This window comes from Cynocephalus volans, chromosome 10, assembly GCF_027409185.1.
Source record: "Cynocephalus volans isolate mCynVol1 chromosome 10, mCynVol1.pri, whole genome shotgun sequence".
Lineage (NCBI taxonomy): Eukaryota > Metazoa > Chordata > Mammalia > Dermoptera > Cynocephalidae > Cynocephalus > Cynocephalus volans.
The window spans coordinates 132,315,351-132,337,714 of NC_084469.1; the positions used below are offsets into that span (position 1 = coordinate 132,315,351).

Here is a 22,364-nt window from a genome sequence, read left to right on the forward strand (position 1 = left end):
AGGATTTCCCTTCAGATCCCTGCCATGACTCTTCCTTCATAACTGTGGGACATGATGGTTTTTTGTTTTCATTTTAACTAAATATAATTTTTTTTAATTCCCAAAATAAAGTTGATAGAAGGATGACTTGGTGAAGACCCTTTGGGGGACAAAATTTTACCACATTGTCAAAACATTGCATGTATATACAATGTGTGACCCTGCAACCCCACTCACAGGATTGTATCACATAGATCAGCACAGGATAGCATGTACGGAGGTGTTCATGCCTTCCTTGTTGGGAACAGCAAACTATTAGAACCAACAGAATATCCACTGACATAGTTCTGGTATGGTTAAATAAACCATGGTCTCTCCTTACAGTGAATTACTAGCAAGTGCTCAAAAGCATGAAGTTCCATAAGGGCTGATTTAGAAATGTATCATTAGATGGAAAGTTGCAGAGCATAACATATAACAGTCCCATTTTAGTAGAATACAGATGACAAGTACATGGACAAGTGTTTGGAAGCATGGGCACCAAGTTGTCCATAGTGACAACCTCTGGGAGAGAGATTGGAGACGCTGGGAGGGGGGAACATTTCAGTATTTATTTTATGTACTCTTCCATTGTGTAAATGTATCTCAGTGAACAAACATAACTTTGGGGGTGGGGGGTGAATGGGCAGCTGGCCAGTGCAAGGATCTGAACCCATGACCTTGGTGTTGCCAGCACCACATTCTCCCAAGTGAGCTAAATGGCCAGCCAAATGTAACTTTTTTTTTTCTTTTTTTTTTTTTTTAAAGATGACTGGTAAGGGGCTCTTAACCCTTGACTTGGTGTTGTCAACACCACGTTCTCCCAAGTGAGCTAATCGGCCATCCCTATATAGGGATCTGAATGTGTGGCCTTGGTGTTATCAGCACTGCACTCTCCCAAGTGAGCCACAGGCTGTACCCCAAATGTAACTTTTTAAAACACCCAATAAAGACATTTAAAATAAGAAAAACTAGAGCATACAGTAAGCAAAGAGAAGGTACCCACATCCAATATCCATCCAAGCTGAGACCTGAGCTGGTGAGCCTGAGGCATTCATCTTCCAGATTTTGTCTCACAGCATTGAAGGGTTGGTCTGAGTCTTAGGCAACCCCTATTAAGCCCCTTCTCTTTATACCTGAAGACTCAGAGTCTAGAGGGTACTTGAGACCAGGGTTGGACTGGACTTTTCTCATGTCACCCAGGCCAGAGCCCCAGGGCCTCTGTCTAGGTATAGCCTCCCTGGGCAGGTGACCTCTCACCTGGCCATTTTCCTCTCTTTTCTTTGTCTCTTCCTCCACATCCCTGCTTCTGCTTTCCCTTCACTGATTACCTCTTACACTAGTATACACTTTAGCCTGATTGTATGGGAAGCTATTTATGGTCAAGTCAGTAACCATCCACACAAGAACAGATAACCCCTGTTTCACAAGCCCTGCTCCAGGAGGTCGTGTCAGAACTTGCTTGGGTGGGTGATAACGTACACCTTTTCTTGGACTTACTCAGCAATTTCTTGGGCCTGGTTTCTGAGGTGGAGCCAGTGCCTATGCCCGTGCCTGGTGCCTTTTGAGGTGGCCTCAGCATAGGCAAATGTCAGCCATCCAGGACCCTTGAATATTATGACTTTCTGGATGACGACTGTTTCTTGATGGCAGAGAGAGAAATGCCTCAACACCTTATTTTAAACATCTTACATAAAACCCTTCTGGAGTATATTAGTCTGACTTCCCTGCTTTCTTAAGTAGCATACACTGAACAAAGCAGAGTCTCTTCTGCATTAGGGCTGTTAGACTTGAAATGAGGTGGAACAGAACCACTGTCCCTGAGGGCTCAGATCTGCCTTCTATAGTCTTGCCTCTGGCTCCCTATCAGGACACCCACTCACCTTTCTTGCTGTGGTTGGGGTGACTGCTACAGCACCCCAGGCTCCTTTTCTAACTTGTAGCTGCTGTTGTGCTTTTGGCTTAGCAGTCAGACACACTCCAGCTTGTTAGGAGCGTCTGCATCAAGAATGAACAGGTGCAAGGACATGATGCGATGGTCTCTTTTGTAAGTTGTCTGTGCCTGCTCGGCCCTAGGGCCCCTCTGGGTTGCCAGGACCTTTCTTGAGTTCTTTGTGGGGCCAGGCATCAGGCAAACCATGGCTCCCTTTCTGGCCAGCTGTGTTGATGCTGAGCATGTTTGCCCACCTGTAAAATGAAACATAAATCATTTATTTGCAAGTTTTTAGGATTCAACAGCACGGTCTTAGTGAGGGTAGGTGCTCAAATATTTATATGATTGGATGAGTGACAACTCTTTATTGGTACTGTCAGGGTACAAGGCTTTGGGGTATCGGGGAGGAAAAGCTGAGGTCCCCATCCTGGAGGGGTGTACTGTGTCACAGATTGTCCTGTTTCTGAGTTATTCAGCACTTGCTTTTATTAGGCACACACTAGGCAGTAGAGACAAAGAGTTTGAAAGCTGGATAAAGAGAAGTAGGCACTTGGGAGGGTCTGGCTAAGCTGGGGAACAAGAGTGTAGAGGGCCGAGGATGCCCTGGCTTCCTCCACATCCTCTCCACCCTAGCTCCTCAGAAGACTTTGTCTTCACTGATTCAAGGCAGACCAGTTCCTTGTGACCAGACTCAGGCCCACCTGGTCTCTGTTTTGGCTTTCCCAGGCTCCTGACCACCTTGGGCCTGTGCATGTTTTTGACACATTCCTGCATGGCTCTTCAGGTGTCTGCAGCTCCACTCCCCCATGTATTAATGCCAGAGGAGATAGAGACCAAGGGTCTGAGGTGGTGATTAAAGAGGAGAGATGTGTTGAGATTGAACTGGATCTGGAGCAAGTTCTTCCCAGAGGAGCTGGGCACTTCACAGTTGACAGTGCCTTCCTTACTTTGGCCACAAGGGGGCGCACCAGGATCACTGTGCTGCTGGAGAGCTTGGGAAGGGGGTGTGACGACCTATGAGTCAGCCAAGCTGCCTCTTCTCTGCTCCTCTACATAGCACCAGCCCATGGCTGTTGTCCCTTAGGACTGTGCCCTGGGTACTACTTCCCTCATTCAAGTCCCAGTTGGCCTTCTCCAGTTAGCTAGGGCTCGAGGCTTAGTGTCTCCTGTCTGTTCGTCTCTTCCTGCCATCTCCCTGTACCCCAGCTTCTGGGTTGGGAAGGGAAAGGCCAGGAGACATTTCCTGATGCTTGTTTGCCCTGGTGCGTGATGCAGCCTGCTCCAGCATTGACCACCAGGCTGTCCTCATTTACCCTCACCTGGGTCATGCTAGCAGCTCTCAGAGTTGGAGTAGCAGCTACTACATAGTGTGCTAGCTATGAACTAGCTATGAGGTCTTGGGGGCTCCAGATAGGAGCTTGGGGTTGCCTGGGGTCAGGGCCATGCTTTTCAGGCCTCCAGAAGCATGCCCTTCCCCAAGTGGTCCCCACTCTTGTCCTGCCACTCTGGTCCCTCCAGGAGAGAGAACATTCATCCTCAGAACAGACTCCTCTCCTCTCAACTTCCTTTGACACTCTGAGGGACATGTAGGAGTGTGTGTGGCACATACAGGTATATGTGTGCAGGGTGATTCTGGGAGAGGCCCAAACCAGGCAGCCAAACTCCACGTAAGCACTGTAGGTCCACACAGTCTTGATGGGAATGGGATTGTTATCAGGTGATCCACAACTCTCCTCTACCCTGTACTCCAGTTTGGGGGGCTTTCCATTGGCCTTCCTGTCATCTGCCTTATCCAACACCTACTCCTTGGCTGATTTTTTTTTTTTTAAAGTCTATCCCACACTGGAATGATGGCCTTCCTTCTCTTTTAGAGGCTAGAAAAGCAAGGCCTTGAAGGGCCACTTAGTAGGCTCAGCTGCTATCACATAGCCTGGACACTTGCCCTACCTGTCTGCACCTAGCACCCCTGCAGCTCCTCTGAAGGGCTGTGGAGTAGTGCTCAGGGGGCGGGGCTGGGCTGCCCCTGAATGAATGTGGGTGTCCTAAGGACAGCCAGGCAGACTTGTGGCAAGGGAAAGAGGTGGGGGTGAGGGGACAACCTTGACTGCGTGCTGTGTACTGCTTTCCTGGTGAACTCTGGCCTGCGGTCTTGAATACTTGCCTGGACCTTGTCCTCCCTTGGACACTCAGGCAACGTTTTTGGGCCTTGACCTCAGCTGAGGCTTCATGTTTGGCTGTCAGACGGGGCTTTCCCCTCTGAGGAGTCATCCATGGTGTTCTTGCTGCTGCATCTCAGCCTTTACTGCCTGCTCCTGCTCCTACTCTGATGGCTACTCAGAGGCTCCACAGCCCCAGGGCCTCCCCTGCACTTGCCATCAGTTCCACTAAAGCTGCTCCACAGGTACCCAAGCCTCATGGGCTGGGCTTGCAGGGAGTCAATGTGATCTGGGCCTAACCAGGTCACATCAGTGTCAGAGCTGGTCAGGCCCCTGGAGGTAACCTTATTTAACTCTCTTATTTTATCTGGAAAATTGGGTCCCAGGTGAGGTCTAAGGGCTTACTTATGGTCTCCTTTCACCTGTTTTGGCTCCTTGTGTCCAATCACTCTACAGCCTTTGGGTTTTTTTCCCTTCATTTATGCTTTCATATGTTCATTCAAGGATGCCTTTGTGTACCTGACCCCCAACTCAGGAAGGAGTGGTCAGAGGAAAGAGGCCCTGCTTCTGTGGTGCTTGCTGTTCCCTCAGCCCTTGCCACATGGGATCTAGTTTGGAGCTTACAGGGTTTGGAGTCAGGAATACAGGTGAGCTACAACCCAAGACCTGGCACACAGGGCTCTGAGGCTGTCAGGTCATGGGTTGCAGCTCACTTGTTTTCCCCTACCCCAAACCCTATAAGTGCAACCATCATTTGGACTAGCTTCTGCTATGAGGCTCCCAAGATGACTGTCTCCCTCCTCGGGCCATCCCAGGTGCACAATACTTGTGCTCACTCTGGCTTGTTACTGCTGCACCTGCAGGTGTCCCTCCAGGCGTTTGAGCAGGATGGCAGAGGGGAGCGCTGAAAGGCAGGGTGGGTTAGGGGTCCTGGGGGTGCTGTGCAGGACCAGCCTAGAATTTACTATTCCTGCCACCTTCCTGCCTGGCCCAAGCCTCTTGGCTCTGCCAGGCATGGGTAGGGGATGGAGCAATTCTGTTCCTTGCCTGGCTGCTCTGTCCACTTTCCAGGAGCTGTAGGGAATGGGGCTTCATGCTGAGAGCTGAGTGGCTTCACAGCTCCCAATGAGACTTGATCCTGTGATCTCATCCTTAGTGCCTAGGTCAAAGCAAAATGAGTATTTCCTATTTCCTCCTTTGGGCTGGCTCTAGGCACTGTGGAACTGGCAGGATGCTCCAGCCAGGATTCAACCTGACCTGGCTTAGTCTCACTGAAAACAGCAACCTCTGGGGATCCCTAGGATTGCCCTCCACCCCATCCCAGTGAGCCCCAGCTTTCCTTCATGTCCTTTTTCCAGAAGTCTGTGCCTGTAGAACAGAAGCCTGCATTAAGGACTGACAGGATTGCTTAGCTAGTACCGTCCAGCAGAGCCAGGAGCTAGACATGGACAGGGTCCAACTTACATGTACAACTCACTGCCACAGCTGACCTTCCCTGGGCTGCCTGGAAGCTGGCCAGGCCAGACCGCTTTACCTCTCTTACTCATACCCAGGCAAACTCATATCTGGGAAAATGAAATAGGCTCTTCCTCACAGTCCTGGATTCATTCCAACTTGCAGGTTCTATAACTGCGGTGGCAACCTGGAGAAGAGTTTGCTCAAGGTCAAAGTTCAGGGCAGCAGCAGAAGAGGGTGTGGCTCCTACCTTCCATGGTGAGGCTGGGTCGCCTGATTCTCAGGCTGGGCTGCGGCCAGGGAACATAGGGAAGCTGCCCTGTAAGCCCTGTGTCCCCTGAGACATGTCAGTCCCATGGAGCCTTAGGGCCTGGGTGGGAATGGCCTGTTGAGGGGCTGTCCTGGTGGATCTCCTCTGGGTCAGAGGAGAGCTTCTTGGAACTTGCCCTGGGTGCAGCAGTAACCAGTTCTGCCCCTCCCTTTGGCACATGGGATTGTCACCTGCCTGGCACCCTCCTGACTGTGCATGAGTTGACTTCCTCATGGGATGTGAGCGATGCTTTTATTCTCCCAGTCACAGGGATAAGGTGTTCCTGAGAGTATGAGGGTAATTAAATGTGGCTGTGCCGTTCGCTACCTGCCATCTGTCCCGGAGTAGGGAGTGGGGTGGTAAATCCGGGCAGACATCCTACTGGCTCCTGGTCATGGGGGGTGAACCTCCCATTTGACCTGTGTATCTGATGTAGCTGGTGGGTTGTGCCATTGTCCCCTAGTGGATCAGCCCCGTCCCCCTGCTGCAAATGCCTCACCTCACTGAAAGGCCTCCAGCATGAAACAAATGCGGGTCCAGGGACCATGGAAGGAAAACTTACTGCCCTTTCTTGCAGGGGCTGTCTTGCACCAGCTGAAACCCAGTAACTTGCATGTGGCTGTGCCAGCAATAGACTCCAGGTTCTTCCCGAGACTGCTGGCCCGACAGCCTGGGGGCTTCCCATGGAGCAAGAGCTCCTCTGGGCTACACTACCTTCTGCCTGCTCCTGAGACCCTAGATCTACGGTGCAGGGTATGGTGGGTCGTATAGAGTTGGGTCTTATCCAGGTCCCTGGGGCTGCCCAGAGCTCTTTGTGGTCTTGCAGGTAGGTAAGGTGAGACGTGGGCTTGGGGACAGGAGTCCTGGATCTTGAGCCAGCCCTGTTCTTCCTTTCCCCAGGAGATAGCAAGCAGTTTGGGACCTGTGTGGATGCATACTAGTGCTGCATAAGGTTCCCTGCAGGCTTAATGACAGGGAGGAGGACATGCTACAGCCCCTGGGGAAGGGTTGGGACAGACCATGGAGAGGAGGGACATGGGGCATTCTGTGGAGGAGTAGGACAGCCTGGAGTTGAGAACACAGGCCACTGTGCCAGGAAGCTCTCGGTGGGAGTCTGTCTGCCAGAAGAGATGGCATATGGCATGCTATGCTCAGTTCTCTCTGTATACCACTACTTCTGTTCCGTATCAGTGTGGGTGTCCTTGGAAGCTGGAACTGCAGGGCCTTTCACAGGCAACCAACCAGGATTCTGAGTCCAGAGAGATTCTACAAGCTGCTCAGGGCCAGGCTATGGGACATAATTCAAATGCATGTTCTTGCGGCTCTAAAGCCCAGATTCTCTCCCCTACCCCACTCAGCTGCCTAAGGAGTGATATCTTGAAACCAGTGATCTGGCAAAATGGGTCTGCAGAAGGGGGCTGGGTCTATGGCACAGATTAGCTGATGGATGATAGGTGGGCCTGTACTGGCTAGGGAAAGGGCCATAGACATCCCTGTTAGAGGTGGTGGTGCCAAGTCTCTGGAATGGGAATGGCAGGTGGCATGTGGGGAAGGGGAGAAAGAGCTGGCATTTGATAGGAGGAGTTGGAACTCAGAGTTAATCAGTCATTTGGTGTTAACATGATGTTTGCAGGGAGCCTGTGCTGGGGCATGGCAGAGGCCTGGGGACTGAAGAGGACACTCAGTCTCAGCTGCAGGCCCCAGGTAAACCCAGGGTTAATGATTTCCATGCTGTGGCTCCCACACTGAGAGTTCCAGATGTGTTGCTCTGATTTTGCAGACCCAGCCAGCCAGTGTGCGCATCTGCTTTGGAGCTGATGTGAAAAAGAGGTCTCCTCCCCACCCCCCAAGCCTAGGGAGGAGGCTCAGGCCCAGCACATTCACTGAGGAGGGGCAGGGCAGCTCTGGCCCTGTTGGGTCACCAGCCTGGCCATCTGTCCATCTGAGTTTTCCTGCTTTGTGCTGCTGGAAGTCATAGGATTGGAGGTGGAGCCCAGGTTCAGTCCATTCCAAGCAGATCCCTCACCTGCGCCTAGAAGAGTGGTAGAACAGGCTCCAAGGCCCTGCCACCCTTGCAGGGAATGGCAGGGTGGGCACATTAGGCTCTAGGGAGCATGTTCTCACATCTGGCTTCATTCAATGCACTTCAGTTCCTGAAAACCCCTGAGCTCCCCAGGAGAGTGTCGTTAAGTGACCTCTGGAAAAGCAGAAGTGAAGTCTGGGAACACACTGTCCTTTCACACTCTGCCATGGCCAGCTGGCCAGCAGGACCCCTTTGTGGGCCATGAGGCCATGGGTGAGTCTAGAGCAGGGACTGCCTCGCATGTTGTGCTGGGCCAGGGGCTGCGTCCATGCCTGTTGGGCCCCTGGGGTATGTGGGACCAATCCCTGGCATGGGCCAGGACTCTCCTTCTTTTCTCCCTGGAGAGGAACTGCAGAGGCCTGGGGGCTGGAGAGGCCATGTGCTACCTGCCACTGGGAGCTCTGGAAGGGCTGAGAGATCCCTTTCAGGATTGGCAGGATCTGGAAATGGTTTCAGGACATGGGGTGGGGGAGGGCTTCCCACTTGCCACTTCTAAAGGCCTGTCTGGGGCCAGCTTCCAAGCCCATACTTTGTCCCACAGAAAGCACTGGTTAGGCTGGGGGTCTCCATTGCTCCCTACTAATCAGGGGTTAGGGTGGTAAGAGTGCCAGCTGGGGCCAGGGCCCTGCTGCTGAGGGGTCTAGCCTAGGAGACAGCAGATTAAGAGTAGGCAGAGGATGATGGGGGACAGGTGGAAGCTATGGGGCCTGCTTGAGTCTGGTGCGGCCTGCCGAACACTGGGAGGAACACCCATGCCGGGTGGGTATTGGGCTGAGGCAGTGGCCTTTGACACAGGTGACCTCAAGGTGGACAGTGCTGCCCGGTGGAAGAGGGAGGGCGGGACTCTCACTTTCCAAGCTGGGGGTGTGTCTTCCTAACACAGCTTCTTGAGCTGGGCCTGAGGAAGCAGCCCTGTTTCCTGCACTTCAAGTACTTCTCTCTAGGGCAGGCTGTGGACTTCCCTGGAGCACTTGCTAAGAGCACAGCTCACAGGAAGGAGGCTCTAGCCAGAGAATAGTCCTGTTAAACTAAAGAGTCAAGGGCTGGGGCAATGCTAGAGCTGAGGGCATGGGGCCTCACAGGGGAGGAGGCAGAGCTCTAGCTCCAGGGCCTCAGGGGCCGCTGGGTAAAGGTGATGACACGTTGGAGTTGGAGGACTTCACTCTGCTGATGGTGTGGAAAGTGGACTTGGGAGCCAAGATGCGGGACAGGAGGCCTGGATGGCAACAGGAGATGGAGTTGGGGGAATGCTAGCACATCAGGGACAAGAACATGGGAAGCAGAAGAGGTATAAGAAGGGTTGGGGAGGGGTGCTGAGAAGCAAGCCCAAGGCCCCAAGGGAAGGCTGGAGATACTGGGAGACTGAGTAGATAGGCTTTCTCTGAGGTGAGCTTTAGGTCAGACTGCAGAGAGAACTTCCTGATAGCAACAGCATCTTGAACATGAGAAATCAGCCTCTGAGGAAGTCTTTTGCTGTGAGAGATCCCAAGCTGACCAGACATTCCTGGTGCTGGGCCACGGGTGGGAGGATTTGGGGTAGACAGCTGGGCTTGTGGGTAGACCAGAGTGGTCCCCTGAGTCTATATTAACCAGAACTTTGCTCATGTCTCGGCCTGGGCATGTCTGGACCTCTCAGGGGCTGTCACCAAGGCTGTGAGGCTGCTGAACCCAAGGCCCAGAGCAGAACTAGCCTGTGCCTTCCCAGAGCCCCTGCACTCTTTGGCTACCCTTGGGGGCTGTGCCAGGGCTACATGGCTGGGTCTCCCATGAAGCTCTCTACAACTTCCAGGTCTCTCCTCCTGTGCTCAGATCCTGCCCCCAGTCACATCCCCTCCTCCGTGTCCCTCAGAGAGAGCAGGAAGCTGGGGTGGAGGGGGCATCCTAACCGGCCATGTCCTAGCCCTGGTTAAGACTGTCTCAAGGGGTTGGGGCTACCAGCCACTGAGTCTGGGCACCAGGTTTTCCCAACAGGGTCAGAGCTGGTTTAGAAGCCCTGTGTGGTCCCCTTGTGGGCGAGCCAAGGGATCAGTTAGCCTGCCTCCCTCCAAGTTGTCTTCTTGGCTGGCAGTCTGTCCCCTTTCTCTGGGTCACAGAGAGATGTGGGACTTGGCCAGGGAAAGTGATCTGGAACGGCCCTTTGACATTGTCCCTGGGGGCTTTTAAAAATGAGTTTCCTGGTAAGGAAGACTCCTCAGTTCTTGGGCAGGATTCTCAGTAGATTCTCCAGGGTTTGCTCTGAGCTGACAAACGCCAGCAGAAACCACCCGGCTGCCTGCGTTCCAACAGTTCTTGGAGCCATGGCTTCCCCAGATGCAGTGTCAGCAGAATGCAGCAGCCAAGGCACAGGAGTGTTTGCTCTGAGGCCCGTGCTACGCCCCAGGGTGGGGGCGTGTAAAGGAGAGCCCACCCCTCAGCTCTGCCCTCCTCACTCACACGCACACATCCTTAGTTTCTCTAGGAAAGGCTGATACCACAAGTGTTGCTAGGAGGACTTGTCACTGAGCCGTGACAGTCCAACTTCATGACTGTGAGGTGGGCAGTGAGTGTCCAGTCTGCCCCTGAGGGCAGGGAGAGGGCATTCCTGGCCTTTCCCACTGCTCTACTTGACAGCTCTTCTGGAACTAAAGTCTGTCTGAGTAGCTGAGTCCATCTGAAAGGGCTGTTCTTGGGCCAAGGGCTGTGGGCAAATGTGGACAAGGAGGTGCAGAGTGGGGGAGGAAAGGAGACCAAAGTTGGGGACGGACAGAATCTAGGAGGCCTGGTCCACATCCCAGACAAGTTTCATGTTCCATGTGATTTCTTGCTTCTGAGTTTGTGGAATGGGCATGGCCAGTAGGTCCAGCACACAGGGTCTTGCTCCTGGCATGGGGATGAGTACACTGCACAACCTGTGTGTTTCTAGTTAGAATGGGTCTGTGAGTCTGGGTTGCCCCCCTCATGTTGGGGTGAGGACTCCCACCTGAACAGTGCCAGGTGTTGAATGGAGAGTCACTGTGGGCTGAAGAAGAGAGAGGGTACTTGGCAGTGGGGAAGTTACTGAGCTAGTCTTCCCAAGGACAGAAGCCATGTAGAGCAAGGGTGGAGGCTGGAGCAGAGGAAGTTTCACACTTCTGGAGAGTTTATGAGGACCTTGAGTGGGAGGTGACAGTATACTCCTCTTGGGGAGAGCCTCCCAGCACCATGTGCCAGAGTCCAGAAGGGCATTGTGCACACAGAGACCTGGTTCCCAGCTGGATGCTTTGGAGGGTAGGGGCTAGGAGGTGAGGCTGGGGTCCAGGGCCCAGATTCACTGTCCCAGGGAATATGGGGCCACTGGCTGGAAGGGCTGCATCCAGAGGACTGGGTTTTGCCCTGGGACCTTCCCCATACATCTGGCCTGGCCTCCAGGCCCAGACTGTGAGCTGAAAAGGAAGAGCTCTCCTGGCCTGAGAAGGGCTCTCTGCTGGCTGCAGTGGCTGCCCGGATAAATGGACTGGTTTGGTCTGGCATCTGCTTCGCCGGACAGTCTGACCCAGAGCACCATATTCCAGCCCTGGCTCCCAGCTCTGTCTGCCCTGCAGCTTCCCCTAGTGGACATTTGGCACTTGCTGGGCTTGGGCCAGAACCCCCTGCCCACTTTTTTCCCAAGTATCGCAGTGTTTATTGGTAGATGCAAGTGTATAAAATCAGGGCATGAACATGTCTTGATAAATTAAGTAGGCTTCATTTCACTACTATAATAAGAGGGACCAATTCATATTCTCATCATTTGTTTCACACCCACAAAAACTACTTCAGAGGCATTAACAATCTCTCAAAACTGATTATTTTGTGCAGGTAAACCACATTTCTTTTAAAAAGACTTGTGCACTTGCCCCAGCTCAAGGATGAAATACAGGCAAATATATTATTAAGATAATGACCACTGACTACAGTTAAGAATTTTTCTGTAGCAACCGAATGATCAATTTATTCATTCTGCAACAAGGGCTGGCCTGTGGCTCACTTGGGAGAATGTGGTGCTGACAACACCAAGTCTGGGGTTAGGATCCCGTTACTGGTAAACTTAAAAAAAAAAGAAAAAAAAAAATTACTGCAACAACCCAAGTATTACTGAGCAAAGCACACCTTCTTTTGCCCATGCTTTATTCCAGGAGTAGCTGGGGCTTGGCCAGACTGTGGTGGGGATGGGGGAGAATAGAGCCCCAGTAAGGGCTCATTGCGGACATAGGCGAGTGCATACATCTCCTGAGCAAAAAGGCAGCGGGGGCCGTGGGGGACAGCAGGAAGGTGGTGGCTTCTCCCTGCCCCACCTTTCCCTCTCCTCTACCCCCTTCTGGCTAGCCATGGGAAAAAGTAGATGTGAATGGTAGAGCAATGGTGAAGGCAGCAGGTTCCTCCCACAGGCCTCAGGAGGTTGAAGTCCACTCCATAAGTGCCCAGACGCCACAGAGGACATGAGTACTACTTACCACCTGCCCACCCAGAGATGCATGTAGGAGGCCTTCACTCCAGTGACTTGCACACCCCTCCGTCCACTCCCTCCCACATACCCTCTTCCATCTCCTTTAGCACACCTGACTCAAGGCTGGGGGCGTTCTTCTCTTGACGGGGTATAGCAGGAGGGGCATCACAGGGGTCCTCTAAGCCTGTAGAGAGGTTGCATGCCCCATGTCTCTTCCTCTCTAAGCAGCCCAGGACAACATGGCCCTCTGAGCCTCAAGGATACCCAGGGAGGCTTTGGTCCAGAGGGCGTGTGGAAGTGGTCACAGTGTAATCCCTTCTGTCATTCCCTGGCAGCCTCTCCAGGAGACGGAGAAGCATGCAGTTCCCAGACAGCAGAAGCCAGACTCTGCTAGTGGACACACACACACACCCACACCCAGATCCCTTCTCAGCTCTTGTCCTTGGTACTGCCATCACTACCGTAGTGTCCCCCATATCAAAATCTGGCAGGAAATCTTGCTGTCTTTACCAGCCTTCTCCTGTCTTTCATTCATTCTGTAGTTATTTACTGAGCATGAGCACACACCAGAGCATCCTCTGTTCTGGACTGTAGGATGCCACAGTGATCCAGATGAAGTCTCTGTCCTCATGAAGCTAAATGTTTCCTGTGTCGGGTGGGATAAATGCTACAAAGAAAGATGACACAAGTGTAGGGACAGAGATGGGGCTGCAGGAGAGGCCTCTGAAGAGGGTAGTGTGAGGAGAGATCTGAATGAGGAGATGGAGACAGCCACCACTTTCCAGGCAAGTGAACAGGGCAGGGCCCTGAGGTGAGGCCATGGCCAGGGCTTGTGAGCATCGGGGCAGGAAGGAAGTCAGAGAAGTAAGGCAGGGATGATGGGGCATCTGACCGCTTAGGGTCCCTGGAAGGGCCTCTCACTTTGTGTGAAACAGGAGCACGAGAGGGTTTGGCAGGTGAGTACGTGGTCTGCCTTGTGTTTAAAAAGGTGACTCTTGGGGCTGGCCAGTTAGCTCACTTGGGAGAGCTTGGTGCTGGTAACACCAAGGTCATGGGTTCAGATCCCTTTACCGGCCAGCCACCAAAAAAGAAAAGAAAAGAAAAGAAAAGAAAAGATTATGGCTGCTGTTTGGAGAAGAAACTGGGGCATAGGGAGCAGGGGCAAAAACTGAGAGACTGTTGGGTTGTTGCTATGATCCCACCAGGTCTCCTGTGTCCTGCCTCCCCAGGGTCCTTCTGCTCTCTCTCTTTCCTCCCTTTTCCCTCACCCTGTCCCTAAAGGCTAAGGAGAGCCCTGAGGATTGGTGTGCCTGCCTCTGCCCACTCGGAAGGGAAGCCCAGTGTTTCTTCCCAGCCAAATCCCCTCACGCCACTCATCCCCCTCTGGGCCGCTTTCCACCCATACCATCCTGCTGGCTGTTTCCTTCTTGCCTTCTTGTCCCTGCCCTTTGCTGTGGCTAAGCCTAGCACGGGCTTCTCATCCTCCCAGTCCTATTTTGGTGCTCTCTCCTCTCCATTCCCACAGCTTTTGGCATGTCCTTTATTTCACATGCCTTGTGTCTGCTTGGGGTATGTTTTTTTTTTTTTTTTTTTTTTTGTTGTTGTTGTTGTTGTTGTTGGTTTTTCGTGACAGGCACTCAGCCAGTGAGTGCACCGGTCATTCCTATATAGGATCCGAACCCGCGGCGGGAGCGTCGCGGCGCTCCCAGCGCCGCACTCTACCGAGTGCGCCACGGGCTTGGCCCTGCTTGGGGTATGTTGACTTTCCCCTCCAACCCTGAGGCCCTGGAAGGCAGGGTCCACGTCTTATTGTGCTCTAGGTTAGGGCATCCTAAAGCTTAGCATGCAGAAGGGCCTCAGAGGCTGTGGGTTGTGAATGGCACCTTGGGTTGGGTTTCCCAGGCTTCTTGTCATCTAGGGCATAATTATTCTTGTTCTTGGACTCTAGGGCCCAGTGTGCTGGCTTGTGGCCAATGGATTTGGGGCAACTACAGGGCCTTAGCCTGGCTTCCCTGTAGTAGGCCCTGAGTCCACAGGGAGATGGAAGTCAGGCATTTCAGGGGAGAGGTTGGGGCCCAGGGGTGGGATAGGGATGGGGACTTAGCACCCTTAAGGAGGCTCAGCAAGACCAGCCCTCACTGCCCCCCAACCTTGGTTTCAGACTTAAAGCTGCACCTTCAGAGCACTGACTATGGCAACTTCCTAGCCAATGAGGCATCACCTCTGACAGTGTCAGTCATCGATGACCGGCTCAAGGAGAAGATGGTGGTGGAATTCCGCCACATGAGGAACCACGCATATGAGCCACTTGCCAGCTTCCTGGACTTCATTACGTGAGTGTAACCTGTAGCGCCTTCCCCTTTCACTGGGCAGAATAGCTACTCCTATAGGTGCTGGCCCCAGCATGGCTTAAGTCAGCTGCCTTTGTGCCTCTGTCAGCCGTCAGAGCTGATGACAACTCTGTCAGCCAGCTGTCATTGAGCACTACCTTCAGAGTCCTCCTGTTGTCATTCAACAACCCTACACTTTCAGGACACCACCCATAAGGTGGGGTCACCAGAAACTGCTGGCTGGGATTATGGTGGGCAGGCAAGAGTGTCCCATGTAGCAAATGCTGGATGAAGCCCCTTTCCCTGTACCCCTAGTGTTACAGAGATTGGGATGGGGAGACCAGGGAAGATGGGAGTCCTTTTCTCACTCACTCTATAGCACTTACAATGAACATTCACCAGATCCCACCGCCATGCCAGAGTCAGAGGATGGACAGAGCTCTGAAGAGCCCTGTTTTTTGGCTGGGCCATTTAGACCCTCTGGCCATGTCTGAGCTGAGGCCTATTCTCCATTTGCTCTGACCATGGCCCTGGGTCTCAGGGATACTGGGGGTGGAAGGGAGGCTTAATGCCTGGCTGCCTTTCCCACTTTCCCAGGAACCATGAACAAAGGCCTGATGGACAAAGAAATGGCCCCAGCACAGGTGGTTGGCCCACACAGGTGGTGAGCAGAGGCATGATCAGTGGCTGGTTTCCTGAGTGTGCTCTGCATTGGCGGGGTGTGAGTGTGCGTTGTGCAGAAATACTCCTCACACTCTTCTGGGTATTGTCTAGCTTTTGCTATTCCTGATTATGGTGCTGTACTGTCCTCCTTGGGACCTGGCATACCCAGCCCACTTGTCCCAGCAGGGACAAGGTTAGTTGCCTGACCTGACTCCCAGCCCCAGCAGGTAGCAGCCACTTGCACAACTCAAGTGAGGGCTGTAGCCAGAGGGCTCCATCTTATGGCAGGAGACACAGGCTGGGACATCTGAAGGGCTCAGGGAACCTTCCTAAGCTGGGAAGTAGGTCTCCTGGCCACAGACCTCCTTCCTTGGGGGCTTCCCTGCTGTCCTAGCCAGGCCCATATTTATACTGCCCTGGGACTCATCAAGGTGTACCAACATGGATCTACTGGGGCAGGAGGCCAGAGACAGAGTGTGTCATATGCTGCCACATCAGGAGCCATACTGCAGCACCCCATCTGTCATTCAACACCTGGCCTGGGTCTCTGCATTCCCTGCCCCAACACCAGAGCTGAGGACATTCCAGGAAGCAATACATTTATTGCCAGAGCCCGATCTTCACCTGCAACTTGTTTGCACAAGGCTCTTTCAACTTCCTGGTGAATGTTCTGTCCTTGCCAGCTCGGCTAGCCAGAGGAGACCTGACCCCATACCAGTGGTGAGAGGGTGGATGTCATCCATCCCACTGCCACTTGCCCACCTGCCTATGCTTCTAGTCCCTGGCCTGTATTGGTCTCAGCTTGCCAGGCCATGGAACCGAAGAGGATTCTGAGCATGACTGAGGCCGCACAGCCGCCAGCTCTTTGCTGGTGGTTGGCTGCAAGCACCAAGTGTGCTTGAAGCAGCCAAGTGCTATCTCGTGGCAGGCTGTCTGAATACACCACTTCCCCACCCCTTCCATTCATGGGTGATTGTGGCTTCTAGTCTTGTCCACTCACTCCTGCCCTCGCTCAGGACAAGCTCAGCAGCCACGTGTCAGCCCATCTGAGCCTATGGCTGCTTTTTCCATGATCTCGTCATCTGCAGTGACCTGCTCCTCCACTCCTCTGCTTCTCTGCTCTCCACTTCAGCCACCCCCACCAATGGCTGCCCAAGGCCGTGTCACCACCTGGAACTGCTCCACTGCTGAAATCACTGAATCAGGCAACTTCTCTCTGCCCACAGCCTCCAGACCCTCCAACTCTCTCTCAGTTCCTTGTGGGACACAGGTTCTGGACTCAGTAGGACACTGGGCCTTGCTTCCTCCCCTGCTGCCTCTTCTGTCTTCATTTCTCTCCCTCCCCAGCTGAGGTTCCCTGGTCCATCATTCGAACACTCTTTTGCCAACATCTGCAGCTCTCTTGGCTGCCCAACTCCTTGTCCCGCCCGCCTGGCAGCTCACCAGCCCTGGAGGAATCCCAGCAGCCTCCAGCCTGGAGCTGCCCTCCCCCCCACTCCACTGCCGGCAGCAAAGCTGGGGAATCTGGCTGCTGGGATGGGAAGTGGGGAGGTCACCCCTGCTGCCAGACATGCATGCTCACGCTCAGCTAACCTTAGCTTGTCCCTGCCCAGCAGCAGCTTGCTGTCCCTACTCACTGCCCTATAGCCCCCCCACCGAGTGGGAAGACCACCTTCCCATCTTAAACACCACTGCTCTCGCCCCCAGTCTCTGTCTGGGCAGATGGCCCACATCCTCCTCCTCCACAAAGATGATAGAAGCCAATGCACCTCCCAGCACTGTATCTGCATCCTGACCCCTGAACCCCTTGCCAGTGGCGGAAGCAACCTCCTTTTATCTTAAATCCTTCTACCAATGTTTTGAGTCCCCTCACCCTCCTCACTGGACCCTGAGTGGCCACTCCTTTTTGCTTCTGTCTGTGCAGCCACCTTCCCTTCCGGATTCTTCCATTAGCACCTAAACAAGTTCAGATCTCTCACACCGTTAAAAACCCATCTCGTTGGTCCTAAACATTCACATTCACTCTCAGTTCTCTTACCTCGCCCTCATACCTTAAGCCTCCACTCAGCTTCCAGCAGTCCCATCACTCCACCACAAGGCCCTGGCTAATATCACCCCTGACCTTCATGTGGCCAAGGTCTCCAGGCCTGGCCACTCTGTAACATCCAGGTCCCCAGCCCCAGCAGTCTCCTTCCTCTCATGATATCTTTCTCATTTAACTCCTACCTCTCTGGCTGCTCTTCTTCCTCTACTTTGCCCTAACAGGTCATCCCAGGTGTGAGGAGTGTTGCAGAACAGGCCAGAGCCTTCCATAGGGGCCTGTGCCAGGGAGCTCCCTGGAGGCTCACAACTGGCTTCCCCGAGGAGGTGGCTGCTTGGCTGAGGGGGAAGGTGTTTAAGGGAAGAATTGGGTGAGGGGGGTTCTAAGCTGAGGGAACTGTACGTGTCCTGAGTAGCAAGTGTGTGCCCACTCTGGGAAGGAGGAAGCTGCCCTAGAAATGTCCAGAGCAGTGCATCCAGAGATGAGAGTGTGGTCCTCCTGGTGGTGAAAGCCTCAGCTAGAGTCCCGGTCCTGGGTGTGAAGATTTAGGGGAATGTCACCATCACTGCTCACAGACAAAGCTGTCCCAGCTGGGGAGAGAGGTTTGGATCACTATAGAGGTCACCTTAGCTTCATCCCTCAGAGAGCCTCTTTGCTGCCTTAGCAGCTGCCCCAGGATGGCTGGAACAGGCTTCTTGAAGAAGTGAAGAATTCCCTGTCAGTGAAGGTGTGAGAGACGATGTCTAGTGCTTTCGTAGATCCTGGCCAGCCTTGAGCCAACACATACGACCAGTACCTGCTCTCGGCTAGGCCCAGTGCCAGGAAGGAGATGCATGGACCTCATGGGATGGTCCCAATGGTGGGATAGACAGTGCCTGGAGAGGCCTGTGGCCTTCACCAAATAGCACCATGGCTCACAGGTGGCTTCACAGCATTGGGAGGACTCCAGGATCAGGTGGAGATAGATGAGCCACTCAAGAGAGCAGGTGGTCAGAGCTGAGGCAGCTGCCTGTTGTGGGGCAGGCAGCCTGAGTGAGATAGGTCCCCCTGAAGTAGATTGTCATCATGTGGTCTTGAGAGGATCCAGCTCAATTTTGTGGTGCTAACATGTAATATGTCACTGTACCAAGAGCTTTTGCTAGACTCAGCCATTAACTTGCTGTGTCACTTGCGATAGAGACTCTTTTAGGGTTTTTTGGCCTTGAAGGGGACCTTGATCAGGGCCATTCCATAATGTTTTTTTCATAGGACAGTCAGCTCCAGAAGAGAAGCTGGGAAAGTTGCTTATGGGAGGAGTGAGCCTGTCGCTAGGGAATCCCAGGTGGGCCCTAAAGGCCCTTGTCCTTGGATGAGTGAGCCTCCCTGGAGGGGGCCTTCTCCAGTTTGTAGCACCTGCCTGCAGCCCTGGTGCCCACTGGCAGAGCCTGGGTATAGGTAACTCATACCATCTGGGGGAGCTGAGGTCCCATATTTCTCTTATGTCAGGAGCCTCAGTGCCACCACCTTAGAGTGGGCAGTTGGAAAGAGGTTTGGTCCCAGGACAGTGGCCTCCAATGCCCAGCGTGTCAGCACATTTGCCATTCTCCCCAGAACATATTGCTCCAATTTTAGGCCCTGCTTGGTCACAGAGAGGCATCAGCTTTCCCTGGGCCTCCCTACCTGACTCTCCAGTGTTCTTTGTCTACAGCCACTGTTTCTGAGTTGACAGCAGATCTCTGCAGGCTGGGTTTCTGGGTCCTGGGCCAGAGCTGCCTCCTTCCTTGAAGGAGAGCCAGCACTGACACTGTTCTCCTGGGACTGAGGGGGAGCACACAGGTGCTTCTCAAGGGCCAGAAGGCTCAGATCAGGTGGGAGTGCCCAGATGGGCCTCTGGGAGGGGCAGGATTTTAATGAGAAGGTCAGGGACTTACTAGCTCTGCTGTGGTCCACACCTCACTCATCTGATTGCAGAGGGGAAACTCAGGCTTGACAGGTGGTGTGCTGAGGCCATGGCTAATATTTCTGTCCACCCTGGACAGAGCTCTGCAGGATCCAGATGTAACTGAGTACAGGTACTGTCACCAGCAGCTCGTGCGAGTCCCTGCTGGGGGCTGTGGGTGGACAGGCTGGCAGGGGTACCTAGTCATCATGGCCTCCTCACCAGTGCCAGACCACCCCCAGGGCTGAAAAGTCAGGCTGCTTCAGCAGGTTGTACCAGAGGGGCAGGGTTGGCTAGGGACTCTGAACGCTTCTTGGAGGAAGTAGTTTCCTAAACTCTAGTCCAAGACTTCTGTGGGTTCAAGCTGAGTTTTGAAGGCACAGGCAAGGGAGGGCCTCTGGGCAAAGGAATACAGACTGTCCCACCCCCACCCCACAGGGCCTCTTTGACCTGGCAGCCAGCCGGCTATCCACTCCCCAGCTGTCTTCCCCTGGAGGGAGACGCTGACCAGCTGGAGCCTCATTCCCTCCTATCAAGGCCAAATGAGGGGAGGACTGGTGGAGTGGCTTTCTGGGTGCAGGGAGGCAACTGCTGAAACCAGTCAAAGAGAAGGAGGACTTCCCTGCATGCTGAAGGTCTTGGCCTTGGGGGAGAAACAAACAGGTGGGCCAGCCAGGCCTGTCCTACCTCCCGCCTGCCAGGAAAGAGGCTTCTGATTCTCACTGGGTAGGGGAGAAAAGCAGGGGCATGGAGGCCCTGGATGTGGGTGTGGTGGATACTGGCCATGGGGACACTGAGCTCCTCTGCCTTATGGTGTGACAGGGCCTGGTACTGGCCCTCTCTGAGCCTTATCTGCTCTGACAGTGGGGTTGGTGATGCTGATGGTTGTGGGACACTTGGATAATGTGGGTCTCAGAGGTGGTTGTTCTTCTCCCTGTCTGAAGGGCTGTGAGAGCATAAAAGAGCATCCTTAGGCCATGGGCAGGGTCTTTGGGGCCATCTCAGGAAACATGATGGCTGGATGGGGCACAGGTGAAGTGTTGTGGGCAGTGCATGTAGCCTGGGTCCGGGAGTACATGAGATGCCACAGGCATCAGGGGCAGGAGGCATGTGCTGACCAGGATAGAAAAGATGCAGGCTGGGGCCAGAGACCAAGGCACAGAGCTCCGGCAGGCTCTCTGCACTCTGCCAGCTCTGTGGGGTTGGGGGCAGGAGGCTAGCCATTTGGGCCTCTCAGCTTGCAGCTGCAAATGGGTCCTGCCTGAGGCCCTCAGTTTGGGAAAGGGGGCCTGTCTCTTGTCAGTGCACATTCTGTAGCTGACCCAGCCAGATTGGGGGCAGAGAGAGGGCAGCTGCCTGGCCCCAGGCCAGGAGAGCAGAGGTCATAATGGCGCCAGGCGGGTGTAAGCTGGGGGAGTATGCAGCAAACAGGGGAGAGTAGGGGTCAGGCCAGGACAGAGCTGGAGCTTCTTCCTTCTGCCGTCTTCCTGGAAGGCCCTGTGGGAGCACCCTCAGTGGTCAGCCCTAGGAGCTGAAGCCTGGGATGCCACCTCCCTGCCTTTCTTCTCTTGGTATTGGGGGACACCTTCTACTGGGTTTTCCCAGGACAGCCTCAGTACTGGATTCTCAAGGTCCTGTTACAGGGCAGGGACCTAGCTTTGGCCCACCCAGAAGCTAGGACAGGACCTGTGCTCAGTGCCCAACTCAGAACAGCAGCCTCCACCCCAGCTGTCATCCTTCCATGGGGCCCCACCCTGGCCTTGGAGGATTCCCTCTAGGCCTCATTCAACTCCCTGTGCCTTGAGTTCATCGCTGGTGACGGGCTGTAGTTCAGTTGTGGCTACTGCAGCCTGACTGTGGTCTGGGGCACTCTCCCCCCCTTCATTCCATCCCCACGTAGGTGACCACATGGAACTCTCTGTCCCAGCCCCTTTGTGGCAATGTCCTACAGGTTGGAGGAAGAGACTTGTCCCTTACCAAGTCTGAACTGGGCAGCCCTACCTCTCCCCAGCTCCACAGCCCCCTCTGCTGCCCATGCACTCTCCAGAGCTGACCTCTGCACGGCAGAGCCTAGGAGAGCCTCAGCCTGGGATTGACCTGAGCTCGACCACCTGTCTAAATTTCTGGATCTCATCCAGGCCATCCTAGGATGATGCCTGGCCCTGGCCTCAGGCCCTAAAGGAGGAAGGTGGTTCTCTGTCTTTGGAGTGGGGCAGTGCAGGTCTGTCTGACCTGTGTCTTCACTCCAGAGGGGTCGTCCTGCTGGTTCCTCTCTGGCCCTCCCTGGAGAAGCTTCTCCCTACCGCATTCCTCAACCTTTCCTCTCCTCGCCATCTTCCCCTTCTCCTTCTCCTCCTCTGTACCCACCCAGGAGCTAGAGTGACCCTTACTGGACTGTGATACTCTGTGCTTACATCCTCAGGGATGCTGAGTGTTTGAAATAAAGTTAGAACCCTCAGCCTGGCCCACAGGCAGCACTGCCCTACTGGTTGCTGAACCCTTTCTCTACTCTGCCAATCCTGACCGGCCCTGTTCCTCGAATGCGTCCATCATACATTGAATGCCTCCAGGCCTTTGCACACACTGTTCCCTCTTCCCAGAACATTCTTTCATCTCCCAGTCCTTTCATCTCTCAGGATCCTGGCCACCAACACCCCTGGGCCAGGCTACATGCCTCACCTCTATGTGCCCACTGTTCCCATGTCCGGTTACAACACTGTTAGCACTGTGGGATAGTTACTCATGTCTCAATCCCTCATGGGGCGTGAATTTCCTTTGCCCCTCAAGGGAAGGCCCATGTTTGTCGTGTGCTCCTGGTGCTGGAGGAGGGGTGGCAGGGAAGCGTCAGGAACTTGAGAGGAACTTGGGCAGGGAAATGAGCCAGTGGTACTTATAGCACCCATGAGTCAGTACACATTGGTAACGGGCTAATAGCCCATGCAGGGTGGGGGCAAGGGTGGGGTGCCATGCCAGGACTTCCAAGCCCCCCATCCTGATGGGCTGCTCTGCTGTT

The 22,364-nt window shown here is 54.0% G+C and overlaps 1 protein-coding gene across 1 annotated transcript in view; it reads left to right on the forward strand.

Annotated features, from left to right (window-relative positions):
* ATP6V0D1 (ATPase H+ transporting V0 subunit d1) overlaps window positions 1–22,364 on the forward strand; it is a 36,864-nt gene that overhangs the window by 8,285 nt on the left and 6,215 nt on the right. The window contains exon 2 of the mRNA XM_063111116.1: window positions 14,561–14,732. Within this exon, the coding sequence (XP_062967186.1) occupies window positions 14,561–14,732 (172 nt within the window). The remainder of the gene's footprint in view (window positions 1–14,560; window positions 14,733–22,364) is intronic.